General features: G+C 52.9%; 1 protein-coding gene across 1 annotated transcript in view; it reads right to left on the reverse strand.

Moving 5' to 3' along the window:
- MEGF6 (multiple EGF like domains 6) overlaps positions 1-23,138 on the reverse strand; it is a gene marked incomplete at both ends in the record, with an annotated part of 106,528 nt that overhangs the window by 15,039 nt on the left and 68,351 nt on the right. The window contains 13 exons of the mRNA XM_082493524.1: positions 1,571-1,705; positions 2,073-2,207; positions 2,355-2,483; positions 4,237-4,365; positions 4,956-5,087; positions 5,346-5,510; positions 6,612-6,734; positions 7,576-7,698; positions 9,532-9,669; positions 11,723-11,845; positions 12,218-12,340; positions 13,222-13,347; positions 22,972-23,094. Of these exons, the coding sequence (XP_082349650.1) occupies positions 1,571-1,705; positions 2,073-2,207; positions 2,355-2,483; positions 4,237-4,365; positions 4,956-5,087; positions 5,346-5,510; positions 6,612-6,734; positions 7,576-7,698; positions 9,532-9,669; positions 11,723-11,845; positions 12,218-12,340; positions 13,222-13,347; positions 22,972-23,094 (1,704 nt within the window). The remainder of the gene's footprint in view (positions 1-1,570; positions 1,706-2,072; positions 2,208-2,354; positions 2,484-4,236; positions 4,366-4,955; positions 5,088-5,345; positions 5,511-6,611; positions 6,735-7,575; positions 7,699-9,531; positions 9,670-11,722; positions 11,846-12,217; positions 12,341-13,221; positions 13,348-22,971; positions 23,095-23,138) is intronic.

Below are 23,138 nucleotides of genomic sequence, written 5' to 3' on the forward strand. Positions count from 1 at the left end.
GGAAAAGCACACCAGCGCGTAGATTTCAAGTGACACAGTGGAGTTTTTGTTATTCCTCCTCTTTGCTAATTGATGGCAGATGTTTGTCTTCACCCTTTAATAATTTCCAGATCCGAACAACAGCCAAGAGCCTACTATTTCTATACAAATATTTGTGTTATTTCCTGTGACTCCCCCCTACAGGCTTAAACTTCTTTCTTATTCTTTTAAAAATATCCCCACCGAGAGCGCCCAGCCCGCCGAGGCGCCGCGGGGCTCTGGAGGCAGCAGCGTCCCGCCGCGCGGGGGGGCTCCGGGGCTGCCGGGACCCCTGCGAGGGGCACCAGCCCTGCGAAAGCTGCCCGCGGCGCTCCTCCTGACGCTCCTCAGCCCCGTTAGCACTTGCTGGCGTTGGGACTCTTTGTGGCCATCTGCAGCTTTTGTGCTGATCAACAGAGCAGCGATGCTCTACCAGCTGTGGCGTCAGGCAGGGTAATCATGCGCTAGCGGCTTAATTAAGTTAATAGTTATAATTTCTGGGTCGGGTGTAGATGGGGTGCTTGGTTAAACTTCAGTTAGTACAGAAACTCCCGGGCTGCTTGAATGAGAATTCGGACGCTGACCACCGCAAGCCTCCTGATGCAGTGTGCCTTCTCCTCAGGCAGTGGGTCTTCAAGTGTGGACTTCAAGAGTTCAACTTTTGCATTTTCTGCTGGCTTCGACCAGTTGAAGCGTGATTCAGGAGACAACCTCACAGGAGGAGGAGCCTGGCTTTTCAGCCCTCGATCAGCTCTGAGGCTGGCAGAAGTTATTATTTTCCAAGAACTGTGTTCGTGTTTTGCAATCATCACCTCGTGCCAATGACTCACGGCCATTAGGTTCACTCAAAACACCTTTGTTCAGGAAAGCCAAGCTCTCTGACACCCCAGCTATCTCCGAAGGATCTTGAAAAGCTGCGCCCTCAGAGCTTGTGTGGCACTGCGCACCCCGAGCGGGGCAGCGGTTACCGTACTGCCGCCTGGCCCTTTGCGTGAAGAGCAGAAAACTGCTCTAGGAGGTTCACACAGAGGCAAAAGTTTAAATCCTAATGTAAATGAAATATAAAATTTTCTTTTCGACTTGAAGATCAAATAGAGTTTCAATATGGAATAGAGAATAGAGCGGAAAATATGATACCGTTCTGCTGGGCACTGATTGCCTGGAAGTACAAAAGACATCAAAGAGGGAGGAAAGATAACTAGATACCTATCACCTTCATCTACAAGAGCAAGGATGCCCAAGTGGCAGGATAAAGCGAGACCTTGTTCTCCTTTTCTGAATAAGACCCATTATGCGTGAGAAACCCTGCCCCCCCCCCGCTTTGGAGAGACTGCAGCGTTTTACAAAGACCTGCAAACGGCAGCTCTCGTGTCCTCTAAAGCCATTTCAACTCTTCTCTCATCAGATCAACTGCAGTGGGCGAGGGGGCCCGAGAGAGCACAGGAGGAATTCTGGAAGTCCTTTCATGTCGTTTTGTGAAGAAAAAGTTTGCATGTGCGGGGAATCGCGAGCTGAGCGCAGGCTGAGCTGCCGCGCGGGGCCACTGCCTTACCTTGATCGCAGTTCTCCCCACGGTAGCCTGGGGGACACTCCTTCCAGCACTCGCCGGTGACATGGTCACAGGACACTCCCGGAGGGCAGCTACACTTCTTCTTGCAGCCATCCCCGTAATAGCCGGGGTCGCAGTCTGTTGACAGCCATAATTAAAAAAGAAAGAACATCTGGCGTTACTCAGTGGACCCTGGGAGAGCGGGCAGCGCCGGCTCACCGCGCCGGGCACCGAGCGGCACCGAGCAGCACCTCCGGAGCCGGTGGCCGGCACAGCGCTGCACGAGCTCCACCGGCCGCCTTTACCGGCACTGCCACCCGGCTGCGGGGGTTCCACGCGCTAACCCGAGGCCCACAGCAAGTTTTCTTCCTAATCTAAATAAGAAGAGCTGAGATAGTCTTAGGAGGGGGGAAAGCTGAGCTTTTCTCCACGACAACGAGTTAGGGGGAAAGAGGTCGCGGGAGGAGAAAGGGAGAGGCTCCGCGAAGGCTTCTCGGCCACTCACTCGTCTCACAGCGCTTGCCGCGGAAGCCGGGTTTGCAGCGGCAGGAGCCGTCCCTCTTGTCGCAGTCCTGCGTGTTCGGCTGCACGCAGCGGCACTCTTCGGAGCAGCCGGGGCCAAACGCCCACTTGGGGCAAACTGGATGCGGAGGGAAAGAGATGGTGAGGGACCTGCGAGGCCAAACGACACAGGGCACGGGACAGAAACTCTGCCAGGGATGGGACCTAGAAAAGCTATAATCTGAGAATAGTATATATCTCATAAAAAAGCTGAGGACGAGCGTACCTAGATGGCAGTACCGTCCGTATAAGCCAGGATCACACAGACAGGCTCCGTAAATCCGATGGCAACGACCCCGGTTGGCACAGTTGCACTTTTTCCTGCATTGTTTCCCAAAAAATCCTTTCGGGCACCCTAGTAACAGAGAGAGAGAGAGTTTCTGGGAAGACGAGTCGATTTCAACCTGTCACTTTATTTCCAGCAGGAAAACCACACCAGACTCAAAGCCGTACACCACCGGGAATGAACCCAGGCAAAGGGTGAGCGAGCGTGGAAAAGGAGGCTGGCTGGGTTTCTGAGAGGGAGCGTGCTTGTGTCTCTACACAATATGGCAACGATAAGAGCGAGCAGCTTCCCTGCATCAGCATCAGCGGTTGGCACTCCTGTCCGTGCCCAGTGCATCTCTCGTGCTGCCACTCGCCAGCCCTGGGGCGCCCATCAGCTCCGCACCGGCACCTCGCTCGGACCGGTACCGCTGGCCGGGCGAGGGACCTCCCCTGCGGGGCGCTGAGAGGTCAAGTTTTTCATACGAGAGAAAGTAATCCATGGGGCTGTTCCTATTGATAAACAACAGCGATATTGGCACTATTAAGAGAGCAAAATTATTGTTCTTTCTCTGTTACGCTAAAGATCTTAATATTAGAAGCACATGGCAGACAGGCTGCGTCAGCAGAAACCTGCGGCCAGCATCTGTCCGGGCAGCGCACGCCTGCTCCCGTACGATGGGAACAGCAGAGAGTTTAAGCAGAGGAAATGCCACCCTGGGACAACGCATCAGTTCTTCATCGTTTATTTTAATCTCACCTTCCTGTTTTTTCTCTGTACCCCTCAATCACCTCCTTCCTACAGAAAAAAAAAGGTCGGGGCATCTCTTGCCTTCATTTACATTCTGCTTCGGTCTCCTCCTTCAGTAATAGTTCCCAGATGCTCCTAACCATTTGTCTGAAGTCATTTTGTCTGAATCCCTTATTGTCTCACTCTTTCTGTGTTTTTAGATTACGTCCCCCAGATTTTAACTCTTTGGGAGAACAAATACCTACCAACAGCAAGGGACACCTCCTTTTGCAGTACTTTGGGTAACTACTGTTGTCACAGCTTTGCAATGCCTTGGGTTTTCTTCAGCAGAAAATACCTCCAGTGTTCTGTAAATTTACCACTGAATATTCATTTTTGACATCCTTTTCTGTGTTCGCCACTGAATGTTCAGTGAAACATAGACGGCTGCCCACACCACTGCTGAGGGACTGCAAAACTCTTCCAGTGCAAAGAAAGGCATACTACCTGGAGGACCGTTTTGTGGGTGAAGAACCCCCTTTACCATCTTTCCCTTATTAAAATGACATTTTTCCACACAAGACTAGGTGACCCACCGAGTCAGACGGAGCGGGGATGTGTTAGAGCCACTCCCGCTGGGGCGGCTCAACAAAAGAGCTGAAAGACGCTTTCGGTGACCGGCTGCAAAGGGAGCAGTGTACGGTGTGCTGTGGGAAAGACTTTAAGGCTTCTGAGGAGCACAACGGGAACATCAAAGAGTGGCACCAGAGATGGCTGCAATAGCCATTTACCAAATTACAGCAAATGCTTTACTAACACGTTGAGAGAAGCAGAAAGGAGCCATCTCCGCAGGCGGGGGAGCATCACCCGCACCTCGCTGCGGCCGTTTCCTTACAGGAAAACGTTTTGGGGAATGGAGGAAACTGCAAGGGAGCCCCCAGCGCTCTGTGCCTGACGTCAGGGCCCGCAGAGGGGCCATCCTGCCTTTTGGCAGCGAGGTGAGACATCCCGCACCCCGCCGGGTCCCCGCGCCCGGCCCAGGGCTGCGGCGAGAGGGAAGGGGATGGCCCCCAGCGCGGCACGAGGCAGGCGATGGAGAGCCGCGCAGGCTTACCGTCTTGGCAGAGCTCGCCGGCCACCCCGGGCGGGCAGCGGCAGGCGCCAGTCATGGGGTCGCAGGTGCCGCCGTTCTGGCAGCGGCAGGCCAGGCTGCAGTTCCTCCCGAAGGTGCCGTCCGGGCAAGCTGGGGCGAGAGGGAGAGGCGATGCTCAGCCGGCTGCCACAGCCCCGCACGTGGCCACCACCTCCCTCATCCCGGAGTGGGGACGGGAGGAGCTCATCCCACCAGCATCACAGAATCCAACTGGTCAGGGTTGGAGCTCCCCCAGTGCCACCCCCCGCCAGAGCAGGGGCACCTCCGGCAGTGGCACAGGACATGTCCAGGCGGGTCTGGAGTGGCTCCAGAGGGGGAGACTCCCCCCCTCTCTGGGCAGCTGTGCCACTGCTCTGCCGCCCCCACAGGAGAGAAGTCCCTCCTCAGGCTGAGATGGAACTGCCCATGGTCACGTTTGTGCCCGTTCCCTCCTGTCCTGTCACTGGGCACCACTGGAAAAGCCTGTTCCCATCCCCCGGCACCCGCCCTTTAAGCACTGATAAGCGTTGATAAGATCCCCCTCAGCCTTCTCTTCTCCAGACTGAACAACCCCAATTCCCTCAGCCTCTCCTCTAAGAAAGATGCTCCAGTGCCCTCATCATCTTCGTAGCCCTTTGCTGGACCCTCTCCAGCAGTTCCCTGTCCTCACTCTGGTTGCAGAGGACACCAGCATCACTCACTCTGGTTGCAGAGGACGCCGGTCCAGCCTGCCGGACAGTCGCAGCCGGTCTCCTCCGCATTGCACGTGGCTCCGTTCTGGCAGTCCTCGCAGGTCAGGCTGCAGTCGGGGCCGAAGGTGTGCTCCAGGCAGACTGCGAGGAGAGGCGCCGCTGGTGAAAAGCCTCCCCCAGGGCTGCCTCAGCATCTCGGAGAGTTTGGGCAGAGAAACCCCCCGTGTGCCGGCTGCGGCAAAGCTAAACGCATCTGTGCTGTAACACAGGTTCTGTGTACATGGAAAAGGTGCTCGACAACTCCTGTTGCTCACCAAACACAAATAAACCCAGCACGCGTGTGAATCCCGAAGAATTCCAAGCAAAGTATGCCATTTACCAGAGCTGCAAAATGCCTACCAAATTTTTCTGAAAGTGTGTGCTCTCCTCTTGCTTCCATCTCTTCCTCCTCTTCATAGTCGTCATTAAAGAGCTGCGTAAGTTCATCTCGCAGGATTGCAACATGAGGGATTGGGCGGATAACGGGGCGCTGAGCATCCAGAGCTTCCACAGGGTCCTCTATAGCTAGGGAAGCAGTCACGGAGAGGACAACGTCAAAGTGGGAAAAGAGACAAGATCTCCAAGAGGTGAATAATAGGGCAGAACCTCTGTAATAAGAAAGGGAAAACAGAAACGCCCGTGCAGGGCTGCTGCATCTGGTTTGGCGTGGTTTGCACCACTGGTCTCTCTATATCGACACCTCTAAAAATTTCGCAACTTGTTTGCGTGTTTGTTTTGCCTGGAATGGGCCCGGGGCAGCTGAGTGACCTCACAGTCTATGGGAGAAGCTTTGGTCGGAACCTCGACAGACAGCTCTGGCCTCTCGGGTAGCTCCGCTCGCCCTCACCGCATCGCCTCTGCCCTGCTGCTTTTCTGACAGAGCCACTCGGCTTCTTTGCGTTTTCTGCTAAAAGTTAATTCTTTTCTGGGAAATTAAACAATCTAACAAAATCAGGCAATGCTTTCCGGCTCGGTCCTCCTTTTGGAAAGAGCATCTATGAGGTACAGCTCGGGGTCTCCTTCCCTCGCAGGGCAGTTGCAGGGTTCGAGCCAGGCACTCGCACTGCGCGCAGGCACGCTGGGGACCCGGGGCGGGGGCTGCAGAGCCTACGGAACCACCGGCTGGAGGAGGCACAGGGTAGGGAGGCACCGAGCGCTGCTCTTTGGGGTCCAGAGCTGAGAAAGCCTTTCCAGGGCCCTGGGCAACGCTGCTGGGGGCCGTCGGGTGAAGCGAGGGGGGTGTTGGCTGCCCTGTGAGGGAGGAAGTTGGGAAACGGTGTGTTTGGTGGGGGGATAAAGACAAAGCCTCTTAAAAAAATAAATCCATTATAAGGGGAAACTGTAAAGACTGTGGAAAGGGCCCTGGTTCTTCAGTTAATGTGGAGTGGTCACTGCAGCCTGTTGTAAGTGTAGCTGTGCCAAAATCCCTTACGCTTCTTTGGAAAGGCTGAAACAGCACCGGCCCCGTTGGGGAACGCTTTCTGCCGGTGGTGTGAGTTGTTTCCGCTGCTAAGAGTAATAAGTGCTGTGGAAAAGGTGGCGTGAAGGGCTAGGGAGCTGCAGGGCGAGCTGGCCCCGGCTGTGCCGGGGGAGCAGGGCCAGGGGCAGCCCAGACGCCGCACTTACAGACGCAGCTCCTTCGGTCCTCAGCCAGCTTGTACCCGATCTCGCAGCCGCACTGGAAAGAGCCGAGCTGGTTCTGGCACGTGTGTTCGCATCCACCGACATTTGACGAGCACTCGTCCACATCTAAAAAAAAACACGGGATGCTCCAGAGTAATGGGAGCAGGCTCTCTGCACGGGGCAGGGGCCCACCGACTGGCGAGCAGGCTGACGGCATCCTCTTTGGCAGTTAGCGATGCCATCCGACCCCAAAAATTGAGTGAGGCCACCCAAGCGATCCCGGGAGCCCTGGGTTTCAAAATGCCACGTGCTAGGCTTCAGCTCACGTCTGTCACTAACTGTGTAGAAACAGGCGGGTAAACCTGGGCTTTACCCGGGAAATGTTATCGGAGAGCTTTGGTAGTGAGAACAACTCATCAGGAGGAAAAAAAGCCCCAAATCCTTTAGGCTAAGAAGGCGACTCATCAGAGAGCTGACAGGAAAATTGGTATAAGCTGGGAGAAACTGTAAGAAATGCCTGGTTATTTGCAACCGGGTAGGACAATTTCTTGTTCTTTTTATTAAGGGCTTCTGTTAGTCACTGTCTCGGCTGTATTTTACATAGACGCTTTTATTTACCTCTATCTCTTGGGTGAAAAATGATGGGCAATGTTGGCCTCCGGGGTCGAACATAAAACGATTTCTACGAACGAATGGAGCCAGACCTGGACTGACTCACTCTGAGACACCCTCATTTTAACCCAGTGCGTTCAAAAGCCCCTTTGCTACTCCTCAGCTGTGCTGCACCGGTGTGCGGGTGAGAACAGCCGAGCTGCCTTAGCAGTGAGCAAGCTGAGGAGGCTGACAAACCACAGAAAAGCGGAATTAGAGGAACGCGTTCCGCGTGTGCGCCCTGCCGCGCCGCAAGGCTGAGGACCGCAGCGTTGCTGGTTGACCTGCAGGAGTCCAGCTGGATGCTTCTGCTTACCATCACACCCACAGCCGTCCGTGCTGAGCCTGTATCCAGCATAGCAGGCACACTCGTAGCCCCCCGGATAGTTGTAACAATCTTGCTGACAGCAGTGAGAACCATTGTCACATTCGTTGATATCTAAATAAAAACCAAAGGGCAGTGGATGTTAATGCACATCGAGCTCTGCTGCGGTGACAGTACTTGTGAAAATTGCCCCGTGACTAGTTCTGGTCAGATTTTACTGCTCTGACTGCCAAATGCTGAGCTAGTATTCTTGCTTTCCTCTGAAATAAGCGACTTTATGTTAACAGATCATCCTTGGCAATGCGCTCCCCAGCCCGGGGAGGAATCCCGGAGACCTGTGGGAAGTTAACCGTGATTTTCAGTTCGAGATTGTTCTTAAAGGTTTTGTGTGCTTCCAAATAGGGGCTGACTCCGACTGTAACACTGACTCTTGCTTTCGGATTTGCCCTGGTGCAAATACTGATGTCGACGGGTGAGAACTGCGTGGTTCCTTCAGACTGTCTCAGGGTGAAGTCTCTGAAGGACGGACGTAAGTAACCCGGAGAAAGCAGAGCTCCTGCAGCTTTAAATTTTAAGCCCTTTCTATTTATGGGACTTCATTTGTGCACTATGAAGTGGAATTATCCCGGTGCCCATGTAGCAGTGGGGCTTGTGAAGCATCCCCTACCGCCAGAGGAGTCTGGACCAAGGAGGTCTCTTGCAGGAAAACACACAGCACTGCTGGGCTACACAAAGGGCACTGGGCTTTGTGGTATGCTCAGGAATGATGTTCCTTCCGAGTAGGCTTCAGCTCCTGGCTATTCTGCTCCCGTGTTGCGATGCTCCTACAGAGCCGCAGAGGAAAGCAAACGTCCTGCGGGTTTTGGGTTCTCTCCTCTGTGCTGCCCCTTGCACAAGCAACCGCGGGTGCCGGCGGCAGCCTGCTAAGGGGGATCTGCTCCTAACAGACGTCCTGGAGAGGCGCGCTCCTTGAAAACGGCAGGAAGAAGGTGGTACTGAACAAAGAAGGACCAAATTCAAGAATTATTTCCTGAGTAACGAGAACTGCAACTCTGCACTGCATGGAAATACGTGAAGTACTGTTTCGCATCACTAAACACCGTTTCTTTTTGCTGGCGACCTCCTCTTTGCTGGTTTTATAGAAAGAGAAGGCTTTAGGCATAAGTGCCTCAATGCACTGTCTGAGGCACAGACCCTCCAACTACCCTGCAAGAAGGGCACCGGGATTTCTCACAGCTTTGGGCTGCCTGAGGGATGGAAACCCCCACCCGGCCGTGCTGTGCCGGCCCCGGCCCCGGCCCCGGCCCCGGCGTGGGCGCAGGAGGAAACCACAGCCCGACACGGTGCGGGAAATGTCAGGCTGGGGAGCACCACGGTGGGTTTCCGACCAGGTTATTTGCTGGGAAGGGCTCGGAGTAATGCAATAGAGAGCGTATGCCTCAACTTTACAGCACGTCCAGAGCTCGAGGTGCATTTCAGCCTTACCTCTCCAGTAACACATACTTTACAGAACCAGATGGGGCTGAACTACGCTTGGCTGGCAGCCAGTGACTCATCCACATCACTCATTTACTCAAATTATGCTGCTGCTTCCTTTGAGATAACAGGCAAGACGGTACATTTCGAGCACCATCCCTTCTAGACGTAGGCTTACTGGTATCTGAGATGTGAGTCTCTCTATCTGCCAATGCCGCCTTAGACCAGTTCCAACAGGGAAAAACTAACGAGTTCTGAAGTCAGCGTTTGCTGTCCGAATATGTCTTGAGTGGAGGTTTGAGGATGTCTTCAAGTAGAGCAATATCTCATCTCCTTTTAATTTGCATCTGTTTCTAGCCTTGTTAACCTGTTTGTAGCGCATGTACACACAGCAGCTGACACACGGAGGTCCCCAGCATTACCTGAGATGTGCTTGTGAAAACAAGACACGTACCTTTTCCCTCGCCTTACCAGTGCACGTCTTCTGGTCCTCTTCCAGCCGATAGCCAAAGTTACAGGAGCAGACTGGGCCAGAGCTGGTGTGGTGGCATGTATGGGAACAGCCACCGTTGTTGGCTTCACAGCTGTTGACAATCTCCATTTCTATCCCTGGAAAAGGCACACCGGTTAGGATCCCGCACATCTGGCTGGCCCGTGCCCTCCCTCGGTGCTGCGCTTCCAGCCGGGCTCCTCGCACGCGCGTTTCTGTGCGCACAGCCCCGCTGAGGAGAGGAGCGACCCGCAGCGGGCAAAGGATGGAAACAGTTTTGCACAGGGGCGGCTGCTGGGCTGGGAAGCGATGTATAAAAATAAAGCGATGGATCCCGGGCAACACCCCATGTAGCCTCTTGGGGACAGACTTGCGGAGCAGACTCTGGACAATCTCCGAGATGAACCAGACTGCAGACAAAACTGCTCCCATTCCTGACGGGCTGCAGTATGTGCTGCCAACCAAAAGTTGGCTCAGTCTTCGTAAGTACAGAGCCGTTCTGATGCCAGCTGGGAATGGGAGCAGCAGAATACAGCTTACTACGGAAACATCCGGATGCCTACAGCTAGAAACGTTAGTTACTGACATGTCAAAAATGGTAGGCGCAGACATCAATAGCAGCCATATATTTCTTAGCTTGGCAAAGTTTATGTAAACTTAAGTCTAGTTAATTAAGCTTTCTTAAACTAAAAGGAACTTGTCTCATGGAGCTTTGACTCAGTCCTGAACCTCAGGAAAACAATTTCTGCCTTCAAGAACATTTTTGAGTTTTTAGGATGTTCAGACCCGAGAAGGCTGAAAGAAGGGGAGCTTGATGCTTCCCAATGGATCTGTGCGTGTCAAAACCAAAAACTGTGCCACGGTGGAAGACTATATCTTCCAGATTTCACAACATGAATAGAGTCCCTCTGTCTTTTTCCTTTTCTTATTCGTGCAAGAACAACCGGGGTTTTGCATAAAAGAAACGCACTAGAAGGGGCAGGGAGAAACACTTTTCATACAAGAAGGCTACTTAATTCTATAGCTGGCACCAAAGCAGAGCTATTGTCAGTGGTTATGGCAATGAGTCACAACAACTGGAGAAGCCATGTCAGAACACGAGTGGGGCTTGTGCTTTCACTGTCCCTGCTGTCAAAAGTGACCCTCCAGGGCTGGCATCTCTTACCAGGGGCTTACCTGGAAAAAGCAAGATTTGAGCAGCAATAAAACTACGTTTTTTTTCACCCATGGGCCAATCAGCTGAAGCCACAAAGGGTAATCTTCCCTGCTGCACAGTCACGCTGCGAGGGGAGGAGGTAGCGAAGGCGTAGACCTGGCTTCCCAGTCCAACCCCTGTGAGCCCTGCTGGCTCTCCTGCATCTTCTCCCCAACAGCCGAAGGTAAATGTGCAGTTGCACATGAAACTGAGCTATGGGATATTCTTTTTTTTTTTTTTTTCAGAATATGCGGTGTGAGATAACCCACGTTCATAGGAAGAAAGGTGTGTCCGTGCTTAGGCTCTTAAATAGCATGTTGTCAGCCTAGTTCCTCACATTGCTCTGTTTGGTGCCTCTCAAGACCCATTTATGGTCTGCGCAGCCTTACCCTCAGACCCTGGGCAGGCTCCCAGCGAGAGCGGCAGCACTGCACAGGTGGAGCATCACGGCTTCCAGTAACACCAGCTGCCAGCACTGGGACTGCCACGGTGGCTTTCATCAGTAAGGGGGCTGCTCGTGCTGGATGCTGATCGCTCCGCTTTGGACCGTCCCTGCTGATGTGTATCAGCTGAACAAGGACGTATGGACCATCTGGCTCGTTCTTGCACAATAGTGTTTACTTCTTTTCTTGATGGGAGCAGATGTGATCACTTCGCTAGCTCAATTCCTTCTTCAGTTACACATCTGCAGCCGACTGAACTCATCCAGTGAAGTCCCCAAGAGCAGAACTTGGCCTATTTGGAGCCAAACGGCTCCAAATAAACTGCCTAAACCAGCAAAAGGAGCTTCATGGCAACTTTAAAGATCAGAGAAAGTTTTTTATCTTGGTGGGAGAGTAAACAGCGCCAAACCTGTTTGTGAAACTCTTCAAAAAAGATTGCTGAAACTTGGCCCCACCGATGCCCAGAGGACAGAGCGCAAACGCTTGCCTGCGGAAGCAGTCCCGCCTGGGGTGGGCTCTGCATGCGGTACTCACGGTAGCACTGCTTGCCGTCTGCCCCCAGCTCATAGCCCGGGTTACAGGAACACTTAAAGGAGCCGCGAGTGTTGAGACACTGGTGTGCGCACATGGCCAGTCCAGTCAGGCACTCGTTCACGTCTGCAAGAGATGAGCAATCAATAAGCAAAGCGGGTCTTTCAAAGGGACAACTGTTATAATCTTCAAGTTTTCCACTGCTTTTTTTGCAGCCTGAATTCTTCACTGGGGTCCAGCCCAGCAAAGAAACAGAGCTGAGAGTTCAGAATCACTGTAAGGCTTCCTAGGAAATGGGATTGCAGGAAACTCGAGTGCTGTTCCAGATGACTCGAGCAGGGCTCTTGGACGGACATCGACTGAGCGCTTTCGTGCCACCCCGCTGGAAGGCTTGTGCACCACGCCGTTAAATTCACAAACGCTGATAGATTGAGAGCCACTTCACCCCATGCGACGCGGTTGTTTTTCCCTGTGGAAGCTTTGCTGTAGGCAGCTTACCTTCACAGGCCCTGTTGTCGGGCGCCAGCCGGTAGCCGGGGTGGCACTCGCAGCGGGCTGTTCCGCGGTGGTTGTGGCACCGGTGCATGCAGCCCCCGTTCCTGTCGGTGCAGGGGTTCCTCACTGCGGGTCAAAGCAGAAGAGGCTGATTTGACACTAATCCTAGCTCCTGTTGGCGTTACGCTTATGGGAGAACAGAGCATCGAGCAGTTACGTCTGGCAAAGAAGTCCGCAAAGACCATTCTCCACCAGACAGAAAATCTCTGCTACCATTTACTGCTCCATCCAGGCAGGGGGATCTACACGGCGCGAGACCCTGCAAAGGGCAGGCACTGATCTGAGTAAACCCTTTCCAGCAGAGGCCTGGCGTGGGCACGTCCCTCCACAGAGATTCCAGAGCAAGCAGGAGGCAAATTTGCTTCAAGTGCTCCTATCAAGGGGTGTGCCAATCTCTGACCTGCTCCAAGACTGGGACAGATGCTACCAAACCCTCCCGACTGCTGCATTTTTAATACCCCAGTCGTTGCTTTTCCCGTAGCAACTTCACAGCTAAAGACTTCCCTCCTCCTACTGCTTGAATGCCAACCGCTATGAATGAGGAGATTAAACTTCTGCTCTATATCCCCTGCAGCCTCTCTCCCTCCTGCAGCCGGGAGCAGCTCAGCCAGAAAGCTGTCTGCAAGCAGAGGGAGAGGATCCCGTCCCGCTGCGACACGCTGCTGTTCCTCCGCTTTCCCAGGAGTGTGTGCCTTCATACCATTTCATTTTTGTTGGCTACGCTCCTCCAGCTCTTCCTCGCCTTTCAGAAAAAGCTGCAGAATAGGTCCATGACAATATGACACGCGGAGATTTTACTGCAGAGGGACTCCCCGCTCTGATCTATATGACATCTGAGCATGCGAGTGGATGCTGCCTATTCCCCCCAACTCCCAGCTGCCCCTGGACGAAAGGCCAAAGCGAAGCTCTGCCCCCCCAGCTTCCCCGGGATGCTCGAGGGGACTCACGGACGCAGCGTTTGCCATCCTCCCGCAGCTGGTAATTGTGCCGGCACCGGCACTGGTGCTGCACCAGCGTCACCTGCACGCAGTCGTGTTCGCAGCCGCCGTTGTTCAGGGCACACGTGTTCACAGCTACGAGGCAAAGGGACAGCGCGTTCACCACAAAAATAACGGCACCTGGAGGAGTCGCTTGTGCAGGACCAGGGCAAATCCCACGTACTTACACAGAGCACTGCTGATGAGGATTGAAAGCTGGGGCATGTTCAACCTCTGCTAAAGCGAGAAGTTCGTGGCAAATTTTGGGAGTGTGCTAAACGTGAGCTGTTGCTACGAAAGTCAGTTCTGTACGCAGCGCAGGAGAGAGGTCACCCACCACGGTCCCGCAGAGGGACCTCGGGCAGAGCCCCTCGAGACAGGGGGGCCCTGTCTTGAAAGGTAAGATGGGCTCAACCGTGTCAGGTAGCAGCGTAAAATCACCGCTTTCTACAATAACAGCTCCCAGCAGCTCTCCCGGGAGGAGACCGGGACGTGGGGGTCTGGGCTGACAACCGCCACGGTTCCCAGCGAGCATCAGCCCTCCCGAGGGGTGCCCGTGTCAGCAGGCAGGCTTCTCGCACTGCGCTGGGGCTGAAATTCCCGTAACTTTGTTCAAAGACGGTCACTGACGCTGCAGTGCCACAGCTAGTTCAGCTTAATTACTGCTCAGTTGCGCTCGGGTGTATTCAGGTTTTCTTCTAACAAAATGATACGGAAAACTAAGTTTCTGGCTCTACGCGATGCAGAAGACAGCAATTACACAGGGCAAAGCCCAACAGGTACCATCAGTTCTCCTGGGAACGCTTAAGGAAAAATGTTTTGAGATGCATCCTGCATGTCCGCACTGCCGTCGCGTGTCACAACCCCCGGCTCAGTGCTTTGGCGAGGAGATGTCTGCATGAAGGTCAGGACACGTGCGCTCGCCCACACCGCAAGTAACCGATGCTGCGACCAGCAGAGCCGGAGCACTCGGAGATGTGCTGGCGGGAACTGTGATTTCATCCTGAGTGCAGGCGGGACTGGGAATCGAGAGTCCCCACTGCTGTTCCTGGCCGTGCCACAGCGTTTCTGTGTGGCCTTGCGCAAGGCGCTTTCCTGCCCAAAGGATTTCAAACAGTCGGAAAACAGAAGGTTTTGCCTAGGCTACGGCAGAAAACAGATCTTATGACCAAACATGTGGACTATCTTCTCTTTACAAGCCTGCTATCATTAATCAGCCTTAAAATAGCCTTCTCCTCCCCCCTCTCTGCTCTTATAACCCGGGAGTTCTCTGCAGGATAAGCAACAAAAGCGCGATGTTTCACTGGAGATGCGTGCACCTTGCAACCAGCACCCGGGCAGAGCTTCCCTGCTTATTTTTTACTAGGCTGCAGCTATCTGGGACCACTGCCCTTGTTGTAGCCAGGAAAAAATTGAGCTAGAAAACGAAGCAGGGAAGGACTTTCCGGAGGGGAATTCACAGCTCTGGTAGATAAGCCATCTTGGCGTAATTACATGCCACCAAAGTGATGAAAGTCTCCTCTTAGACCGTGGCGTATCTCCTGATTTAGCCTACCTACTCCTTAATTAGTGAGCTTCTCAAACACAGACTGCTCCAAAAAGAGGTGGCCCTTTCGGGAATTGGGATATCGGCCTTTAAAGTCTGTTCTTCTTCTTGGGAGACCTGAATGTGCATGAAAAGCATAACACGCTGCACATCAGAGCTGTGCGTGTGCGACACAGCAAAAAACCCGGCCACGGTCTGGGATGGAAACCCAGACCTGGTTTCCATAAGCAGAACAGTATGATGAGTTGTGGTCTCACACGTTTTTGACCTATTTTTCAAACTCCAGAATAAACTAATGTGCTGACTCCAAGGAATCTTCTAAGAAAGCTAAAAATATCTCTAATGAAAAACATCTCTCCACAAACTAACACTTCAGGTAATCCCAGTGCCCTCAACAACCTCCGGAGTTTCGCTAAGCAGGCGAGCCTGGAAAGCACATGCCAGTAAAAGTCTCTGCTTTTAACGAGGTCTCCGAGCGCCAAGGGCAGCCGGGTCTGTGAAACACCCGTGCCCAGGGCGCAGAGGAGCGGGCGGGCTGCGGGCGGCTCGCCTGGCGCCGGGTACCAACGCCTCGTCCCGGTGCTCAAAAGAGTATTTTCTACAGACAAAGTACCGAAAGTCATTTGATTAAGCCTCTCTTGTATATTAGTGAAAAACAAATATTTGCCACAGGAGGAAAAGAAAAGGCAAAACTGTAAAACTGTATGGTTTGGTTTTGTTTTTTTTTCTGAAAAAAATATGCCTTGACTCAGAGCTGAGGAGCTCTCTCACTTCAAACTTTTAACTGCTAACTTCCCGTTGTATGCCTCTAATTAACTTAACATTTGGGGGAATAAAAGTGACTTAATAGGGTCGAAGTATTGCCATACACAACATACGGCTGGAGCAAGAACTATCAGTTTATGTTAGTTGTGCTGACATTGTTTCCTTTAATCCGTTTGGAAGGAAACAACAGAAATACCCAACGTTCCTGAAAAGTTATGGGTCAGAGTTACAGTACTCAAGCTTTAGCAGAGATGGGTGGTCATTTTAAAATATTCTGATATATTAAAGTGTTTAATAACATATATTGAAAAATGCCCATAAATAACGTGCTTGTTCTTCTTGGAGTGTTTGGGGGTTTTTTTAAAGTAAAACAATGCTAATGCCTGCCAAAACATTTCTTCATATGGGAAAAGTACTGGGCTGATACATAACAAGCCAACACATCTTACGTCTGTAATAACCTCCCAGTATGCAGTTATTTGTATGAATTTGCAGTCTAAATAACCGCCCGCCTTGCATACCTCTAAAAGACAACTTTTCAGAGAGGAAAAAACTAAAGTCCTGGTTCTTTTTTATCACACCAAATTCAGGCAGACAAATCCTGTAAGGCTGGATACAGCAGACTTTCCAAAAGGATTATTTCTACATAGAAGAAGATCAACATGTCTCTCTGGGTTGCCCCAAGGCACAACACCCGTGTAAGGATGGAGTTTTGCAATGGCAAAACCCGTTCCTTGAAAGGCAGAGGAAACTTCAGACACACATGGCAACACTTGGCCAACCACCGCGGGCAGCTTGAGTAGGGTACGGGCACGAACAAAAAGGACGCGCGTTCCTCTTCCAGCGCGTCCTCCTTGGCCAAGGGCTTAAGTGCAACCAAGTGCCAGAACCACTTACGCAGATCTTAACTGATGCCGTTTGCGGACCGCTAAGAACGTAAAAGGTGAAGCGGTGAGAGCGCAGGCGTCTTGCAGAGCGTTTTCTTCCCTCTTGTGTTTCTTTCAGTATGGCTTATTTGCTCGCAAGCGTACTCTTCAAGACTAATAACCCCATCTGAGCCTCTCCATTCTGCGATTGCACGTGATGACGAAGGGGCCGGGCTGCGCTGTGGTCTCAGCCATCGCGGGGACGTTCCAGACCACTACGGGTAATGGGAACCAGAAGTCCTTCTCTGCCAAGACACTTATGTACGGGGAACAAGTAGCCGGCATCACGGGCTGTACGGCACTCGTAAGCTATGCGGCACTCGTGGCACACGCGCAGTGAAAAGAGCAAAGCAATCGCCTCCTGCGGTGTCCCACAGAGCCACCCACGGTGCACCGATGTTCTGCTAAGATACAAACTAATTCAATTTAAGAATCGGGAATAATAAGACAAAACAAATGAAACGTTACAATTGTTTTGGGTGTCTTTCCATGAAAGCGAGGGCCTTCTAATTCTGGGTCTCCTTAGCTGGCTTCTCGTGGAGTAACAGCCAGTAGACCTCACTGCTGGCCTTGTTTTAATTACTGCTCTTTTTTTTTTTTTTTTTCTGTTTACAGAACCACTCTAAAAATATTTCCATTCCCAGATGCTTTTCCTAGCTTAACATTTCTGTGACAACGTTGCCAAATCCAGTGTCATCTTGTACACCACACAGATTTTTGTAATTAAAGCTCAGACAGATTTTCCACAGATGATATTCCATCGTCTGCAAGAGGGATGTTACGTCCATCCCCTCTGTCTGAAGGGAGTGCGGTGCTGCTGAAAGATGCTAACTCCCACCACCTCACCCTTCAGGCCCCAGGAAACGCATAAAAAGGGATGACAAGGACGTTGTTACTACTGGTTGCACGTGGGAAGTGGGTCTACGCGGTAGCAGCCTAACTTCTCCTCTTTCCCATCTGTATCACCTTTCCTTCAGACCCAAGGAACTTGCCCTCAGAAGCGCTGAGCCAATACGTTACCAGTAACTGCAAGCAGCTGTAACTAGAACTGAGCATGACGTTCCCTTTTACAGCATCACACAAACCCATCGATTCTAAGACACGTCTGAGAAATGCCCCACTGGGCAAAGAAAAGGTCAGATTTTCTAAGCTGTGCAAGTTGCCTGTGCAGTGCATGCAGATTAAAACCCTCTAAGGAGTACACACAGACGATTACCCTCTGTGCACGTGGCTCAAGCCCACACAGACCTTTACGGCACAGTCCTTCTGTTTGCTATATAAATCGCTGCTTATATTTGAGTTTTCTTCGTTTGAAGTACTCATAATATAAATAGGGATACCTCATGTAATCCCAAACTGATTTATTCTAACCTCAGACAATTTCCAGAAACATGTTGTGTGTTAATACAGACCATCTCTCTACTCCGCAGGCCAACAAAAGCAATTGGCTCAGATTAAATTCTTTGCCTTGGACTGGAGTTCATCCCTCCGCTGAAACAGTGGAGAAGGACCCGAAGATGTCAGCTTCCTGCCTCCTGCCCATGTGGTTCTGATAAAGGAAGAGGTAATCTCAGGACGTCCAATGACTCTTTTGGTTCTGTTTCACTTTCAATAGAAATGTTTGCTCTTTTCCCCCTCCCTTCTGTATTGAAATCCTCGGTGACTCGCTACATTCGAACTACAAAGCCGCAACAAAAGAATCTTGCACAACTGAGCTGCAGATTACCCAAAGCATCAGAAGTGGCTGAGAGCTGCTGCGAGACACAGAGCAGGACACAAGGAAGGTGGCTTTCAGCCCTTGTCTGTGCTGCCCCGAGTCACGGGGATCGGAGCGGCTCCAGGTCCGGAGAGCTGCCTCGGCATCCCTGGTTGCGTCGGAGCGTCTCTGGGATGCAGCCCAGCGCAGGCTCTGGCACCCCGGCTTTCTCACAGCCTCAAGCAGAGCTTGGCCACGGCGGACGCTTTTATTCCGCTCCTGCACCACAGGGATCACCGTGAGGCTTTTGGAGCCCCTCGCTCCCATGACGGCTGATGGGGCAGACAGCGGTAGTGACGGAAGGGATCCCGAGGTGCGAGGGGACACCAGGAGGCTGCTGTCGTTGACTGCCCTTGGTTCTCCAGGCAATGTGCAAGATGACATTTAAGAATACCCTGTTGGACTGCGCAGAGAGCCAAGCTCTGCTTATGCTGTAAAAGGTACCAACACCCTCAAAGAAAAATGCTTTTAAAGGCAAAATATTTCTTCCAATCCCACACAAGTGCTAATCTAAACAGCTCTTTATCTGGAACCGCAATACGCTTCATAAGGAATTGCTTTTAAAGGTGCCTGAGTAACTTCTGAAAAATTCTGCTGATTTTTTTCCCTACATTGGGCCTTCCTCTATCCCCTGCAATACTAAGCCCAAAGGTGCGAAGAACTACCAAGGGCGCAAAGCCATCGAAAGAAAGCGGCAAAAGATTTTATCAGTTTTCCAATTCTTTGACGTCTTCAGGAATAAAATAGGCTTCGACTTTCCATCCCAAGCTTGGAGTAACAGTTCAGCCAGAGGGGGGGAAAGGACCGCTCGCCCTGAGCCACCCCCCGGGGGCTGAGCTGCTGCGGGGTGAGGAGCCACCAGCCCCCGCAGGGCGACTCCGGAGCGCCCCGCTTCAGGCAGCGTGGCCGATTAATTGAAGCCCTTGTGCGGTTTCTGGGAATCGGAAAACATTTAAAGAATTAGATCCGTGGTTTTACAGACCTTAACTAGAAACTTCGTGGCAACAGTCTTTTCCTGTCTCCGAAACGTTTTCTGGCCTGCGTTGCTGCTGGCGGGGGCTGCCCGCAGCTCCCTGCAGCCCCTCTGCGGGCTGGAGCAGCTCTGAGCTGCGAGAACCCCCCACAGCCCATCACCAGCAGCGGCTTCGCTGCCTCTGAGGGCAGAGCAGCTCTGGAGCAGAGGGGAATGCATGGGAGACTCTCTCTGTCTCTGGTTCTCCTTATTCCTATCCCACTCCTTTTATTTAGCGGCAATTTGTTTCTGTTTGAGCAGCACCGAAGGTTACCTGCCCAGCAAAATTAGAGGATAGCCCCAACTTGACAAAAAACTCGGCTTTTATCAGTGTACCTAATCCCTCAGAACCACACGGGGGGGGGGGGGGGGGGGAATCTTGGTTGCAGTCAAGTCAGCACCTAAAACTTCACAGAAGTGAAGAAATGTGGCTCAGGTCTTCCTGAGCAAAACCCACCACCTCTTCCTACCTGCGGCCCGAGCAGGCGGCTGGTGGGCACTGCACCGGCTCCGCAGCCCCGCAACGGAGGTTACTCGCCCAGGCAAACGCGGCTCCCCTGGCCCGCGCAGCCTCATGCCACAGCCCTGGCTTTGCCGTACACCACAACCCATCTCTTCGTAGGTACCAACGCAACAGCTATGAAGCAGCTCATTACCGGGGAGAAGCTCAACTATCTAATTGGACCCACAGAGAGAGGCTGTCGCATCTCCTTTCTGCGCAGCCCTCACAGCCTCCAAGGCACCCGCGAGCCCCTCTGCTCCGGGGGACACAAAGAGCCCCTCCGCTCCGGGGGACAGAGCCCCTCTGCTCCAGGGGACAGCCTGCGACCGGTCCCCAACGCGCCGGTGGCTGTGGCAGGCGCCCGCGCTGCTTCCCAGCGCTCTCTTGTGTTGCTCTCCCTGCCTGTTAGAGTGGGCACTGAGCGAGGGGACATCCTGTCCTTGTCCCCAGCGGTGCTCCCGGAAGACGACGACGGAAGCGTGACGGGCGTGCGTGCGGAGCGAGGCCGCCTGTGCCCCGCCATCGCTGCCTGGTGACTCTCGTCGGGAATGCCGGCTTAATAAAAACCGTGTGATTTCCAAGATCAAGTCAGAGCAAAGCCTCTGACTTCGCAATGTAAATATTTACGTAGACCGAGCACTAAAGGAAAGAACCACTTGCATGTACTTGGGGAGACACCGCAGAAAGCGAGCACGCGCTCAAGGGCTCGGGATTACATGGAAAGCCGCCCGGCCGGACCGCACGCCGCTGCTCGTGGGTTTGCCGTCTGAGCGTCGGCAAAGGCAGCAAACGGGAGAGCACATCCCGCTGCCACGACCAAACCCGGGGCGAGAGCATCCCCTCGGTGGCCTCCCCGCTGTCCCTCGCCTGGGCTCGGCTTGGGGTGGGCTCGTTCCAAATAGCCTGTGTTTACGGGAACGAGAGCCGTGTGAACTCCAGCCCCGTCGCACTGGGCTGCTGTGCGTGACCGCTGCCGCGCAGCCAGCGGACGCAGGGAGGAGAGCTGCTGGGCTGCGGCACCGGGAACCACCCACAGCATCCATAGGGGCAGAAAGCTGTGTGCCGGGGAGCGGGGCAGGCGGGCGCGTGGGCACTCGCGGCACAAGGCAACCCTATGTCCATGGGTACAGAAACCCTGTGGGCAGCCATAGACACCAGCAGAGGAGTAACCTCCAAATCTGTGCTCTGTTCTGAGCTTTAACGAGCAAAATAAGTTTCATCCCACCCCTCTGCACAACCGGCTCAATAGGTTAGCACAGCGCTGTCACGCAGGCGCGCCATATATACACATATGTGCACCCTTCTGCCACAAAAGTGTAAAGAACAAAACCCACCGGTCCCGAAGTGAGAAAGCCAGGTTCTTAGGTCTGCTCTGTTGTTATTTTAGAAACAGTTTTGGACAAGTATGTCGGGAGAGTTTTTACTCGCCCTGCCTGGTCTGCATCCACTTCCCCGCGTACTCCGAGGATGGCAGGGCACGGGCACCGCTGAACTGACAGCAGATCCTGCCAGCCCCGCTCCCCAGAGCTTCCAGGGACGGCCCCAGTTACTCCCCTCGCAGATCAGGTTTCGCGAATAGAGACCCCTGAGTCTTGGCAGATGAATTCCGACACGGTGCGCACGATGGCAAATACTTGCTCAGAAGTTTAACGCAAAGCAGGTTTGCAGCGCTCAGCGCCCGCAGCGCGGAGCGGGGGAGCCCTGCCTGCCCGCGCCCCGGAGAAAGGCTCTGCACGTCACAGCCACGGGCGCAGGGAAGCCTGAAGAACGAAAGCGAAGGATGGAAATTGCTTTTAAACAAGAGATTCCTCCCTATAGCGGTCCCTTCGACGCTTCCTCTGGAAATCGTTTCGCCTTCTGGGGCTGACCCCGCTGAGAACACCAGAGCTTCCCGATGCCTGGCTCAGCCCTTATTCCACGAGGCAGAGGCAGCAGAATCACTCTACACCACAAAAAAAGAGAACTACAGATTATAAAGCCAATTATTAGATGACAGACCGCATGCACACTCACATGCAAACAGTGGCAACGCACTGCGAGTTCACGTGCTTGGTGCGAGAGCGGTGGGCTGGGAACGACCGGCTTTCTTTTCTCGATTTGTGATCCTTTTGCTTCTGGATTTTTTTCCAGCGGAATACAGGGCGCTCAGTGAACTTACACCTCAAGCGTACGTCCCGCTGCTCTTGTTAAGAGTATTGTCACACAGTGGGGCAGTTGCGGAAGGATGTGCAGTCTGTGCTGCTCTGGGCACGGTGGGTACCGCTTCCTTAGATGGTTTTTTCTGCTCCCATTGCCGTTCCCAGCTGGCGCACACACACCGGCTCACACAGTCATTTTTAGCAAACTTTGGAACGCGACTATACTCTGAGAAAAACCAGCAAATGGCCTTTGTAATGCCACTGCCCAGGAATTCTTTCCACTTGTATGAAAATATCCCTCAAAAAAACCCCAGAAGAATGTGTCAAATAAAGCTGTGAGGGAGAAGGGGGTTAACACAAACAGCAGCAGCAGCGGATGCTGGACGGCAGACTCCCAGCTCCACCCAGGTGTCTCTGAGCCCCTAGCTTGGGGCCGGCAAACAACAACATTTCAAGAAACTGGCCCAGAAACCAGCTGCAAGCCAGCCCTGGCATCTGAAATGTAATGGCTGGACACGCACCATCCAAGGGGACGCATGACCACCATCCCAGGGAAGAGGGGTTTGACGTTATTATGGCCACAGTTCCACACACAGCCATGCTTCTTGTCACTTGTTTGTCATACCTGGTGCCTACCACGCGGACTAGGGAAATTAGCTGAGGTAAAAACGACTGACTTGAACCTTTTCATAATGTAGTTTATGTATTTGTTCTGAAAATGCTGTATCTGATGCACTCTGCATCAAAAGCGGAAGCACCAAAGCATCGGAAGTTACTTCTCCTGAACCAGAATGAACTGAGGAACTGCAAAGAAATCAAAACGGTACGTGTCCACACTGAATAATATCAAACGTTGTGAACCCCGCAATAGAAACACGTTAGGGAAGACTACCAAGACCCTGAGAAACAAAGGAACACGCAATCCATCGCCATCATCTCAAATTCCCCGCACAGAGGACGGCTGTGAGTGGGGACGCCAACGTAAGCATTTTCTGTACAACGCTACACGTTTACAGGTAGGGAGAAGGCCGTGAAGAATTAAAGATTCTCAAGACACTGAAAACTTATGACTTACCAATGCAGGTCCTGCCGTCTGTGTGCAGGCGGAAGCCGGGCTTGCACTCACAGTAATAAGATCCAAGGGTGTTCACACATCTCTGCTGGCAGCCCCCGTTGTGGACCTGGCACTCATCTACATCTGCAAAAGAAAAGGGAAGAGTGGAAAAAAGTTCAGAGAAGTGG

The sequence above is a fragment of the Vanellus vanellus genome (assembly GCF_965231255.1).
Source record: "Vanellus vanellus genome assembly, chromosome: 20".
Lineage (NCBI taxonomy): Eukaryota > Metazoa > Chordata > Aves > Charadriiformes > Charadriidae > Vanellus > Vanellus vanellus.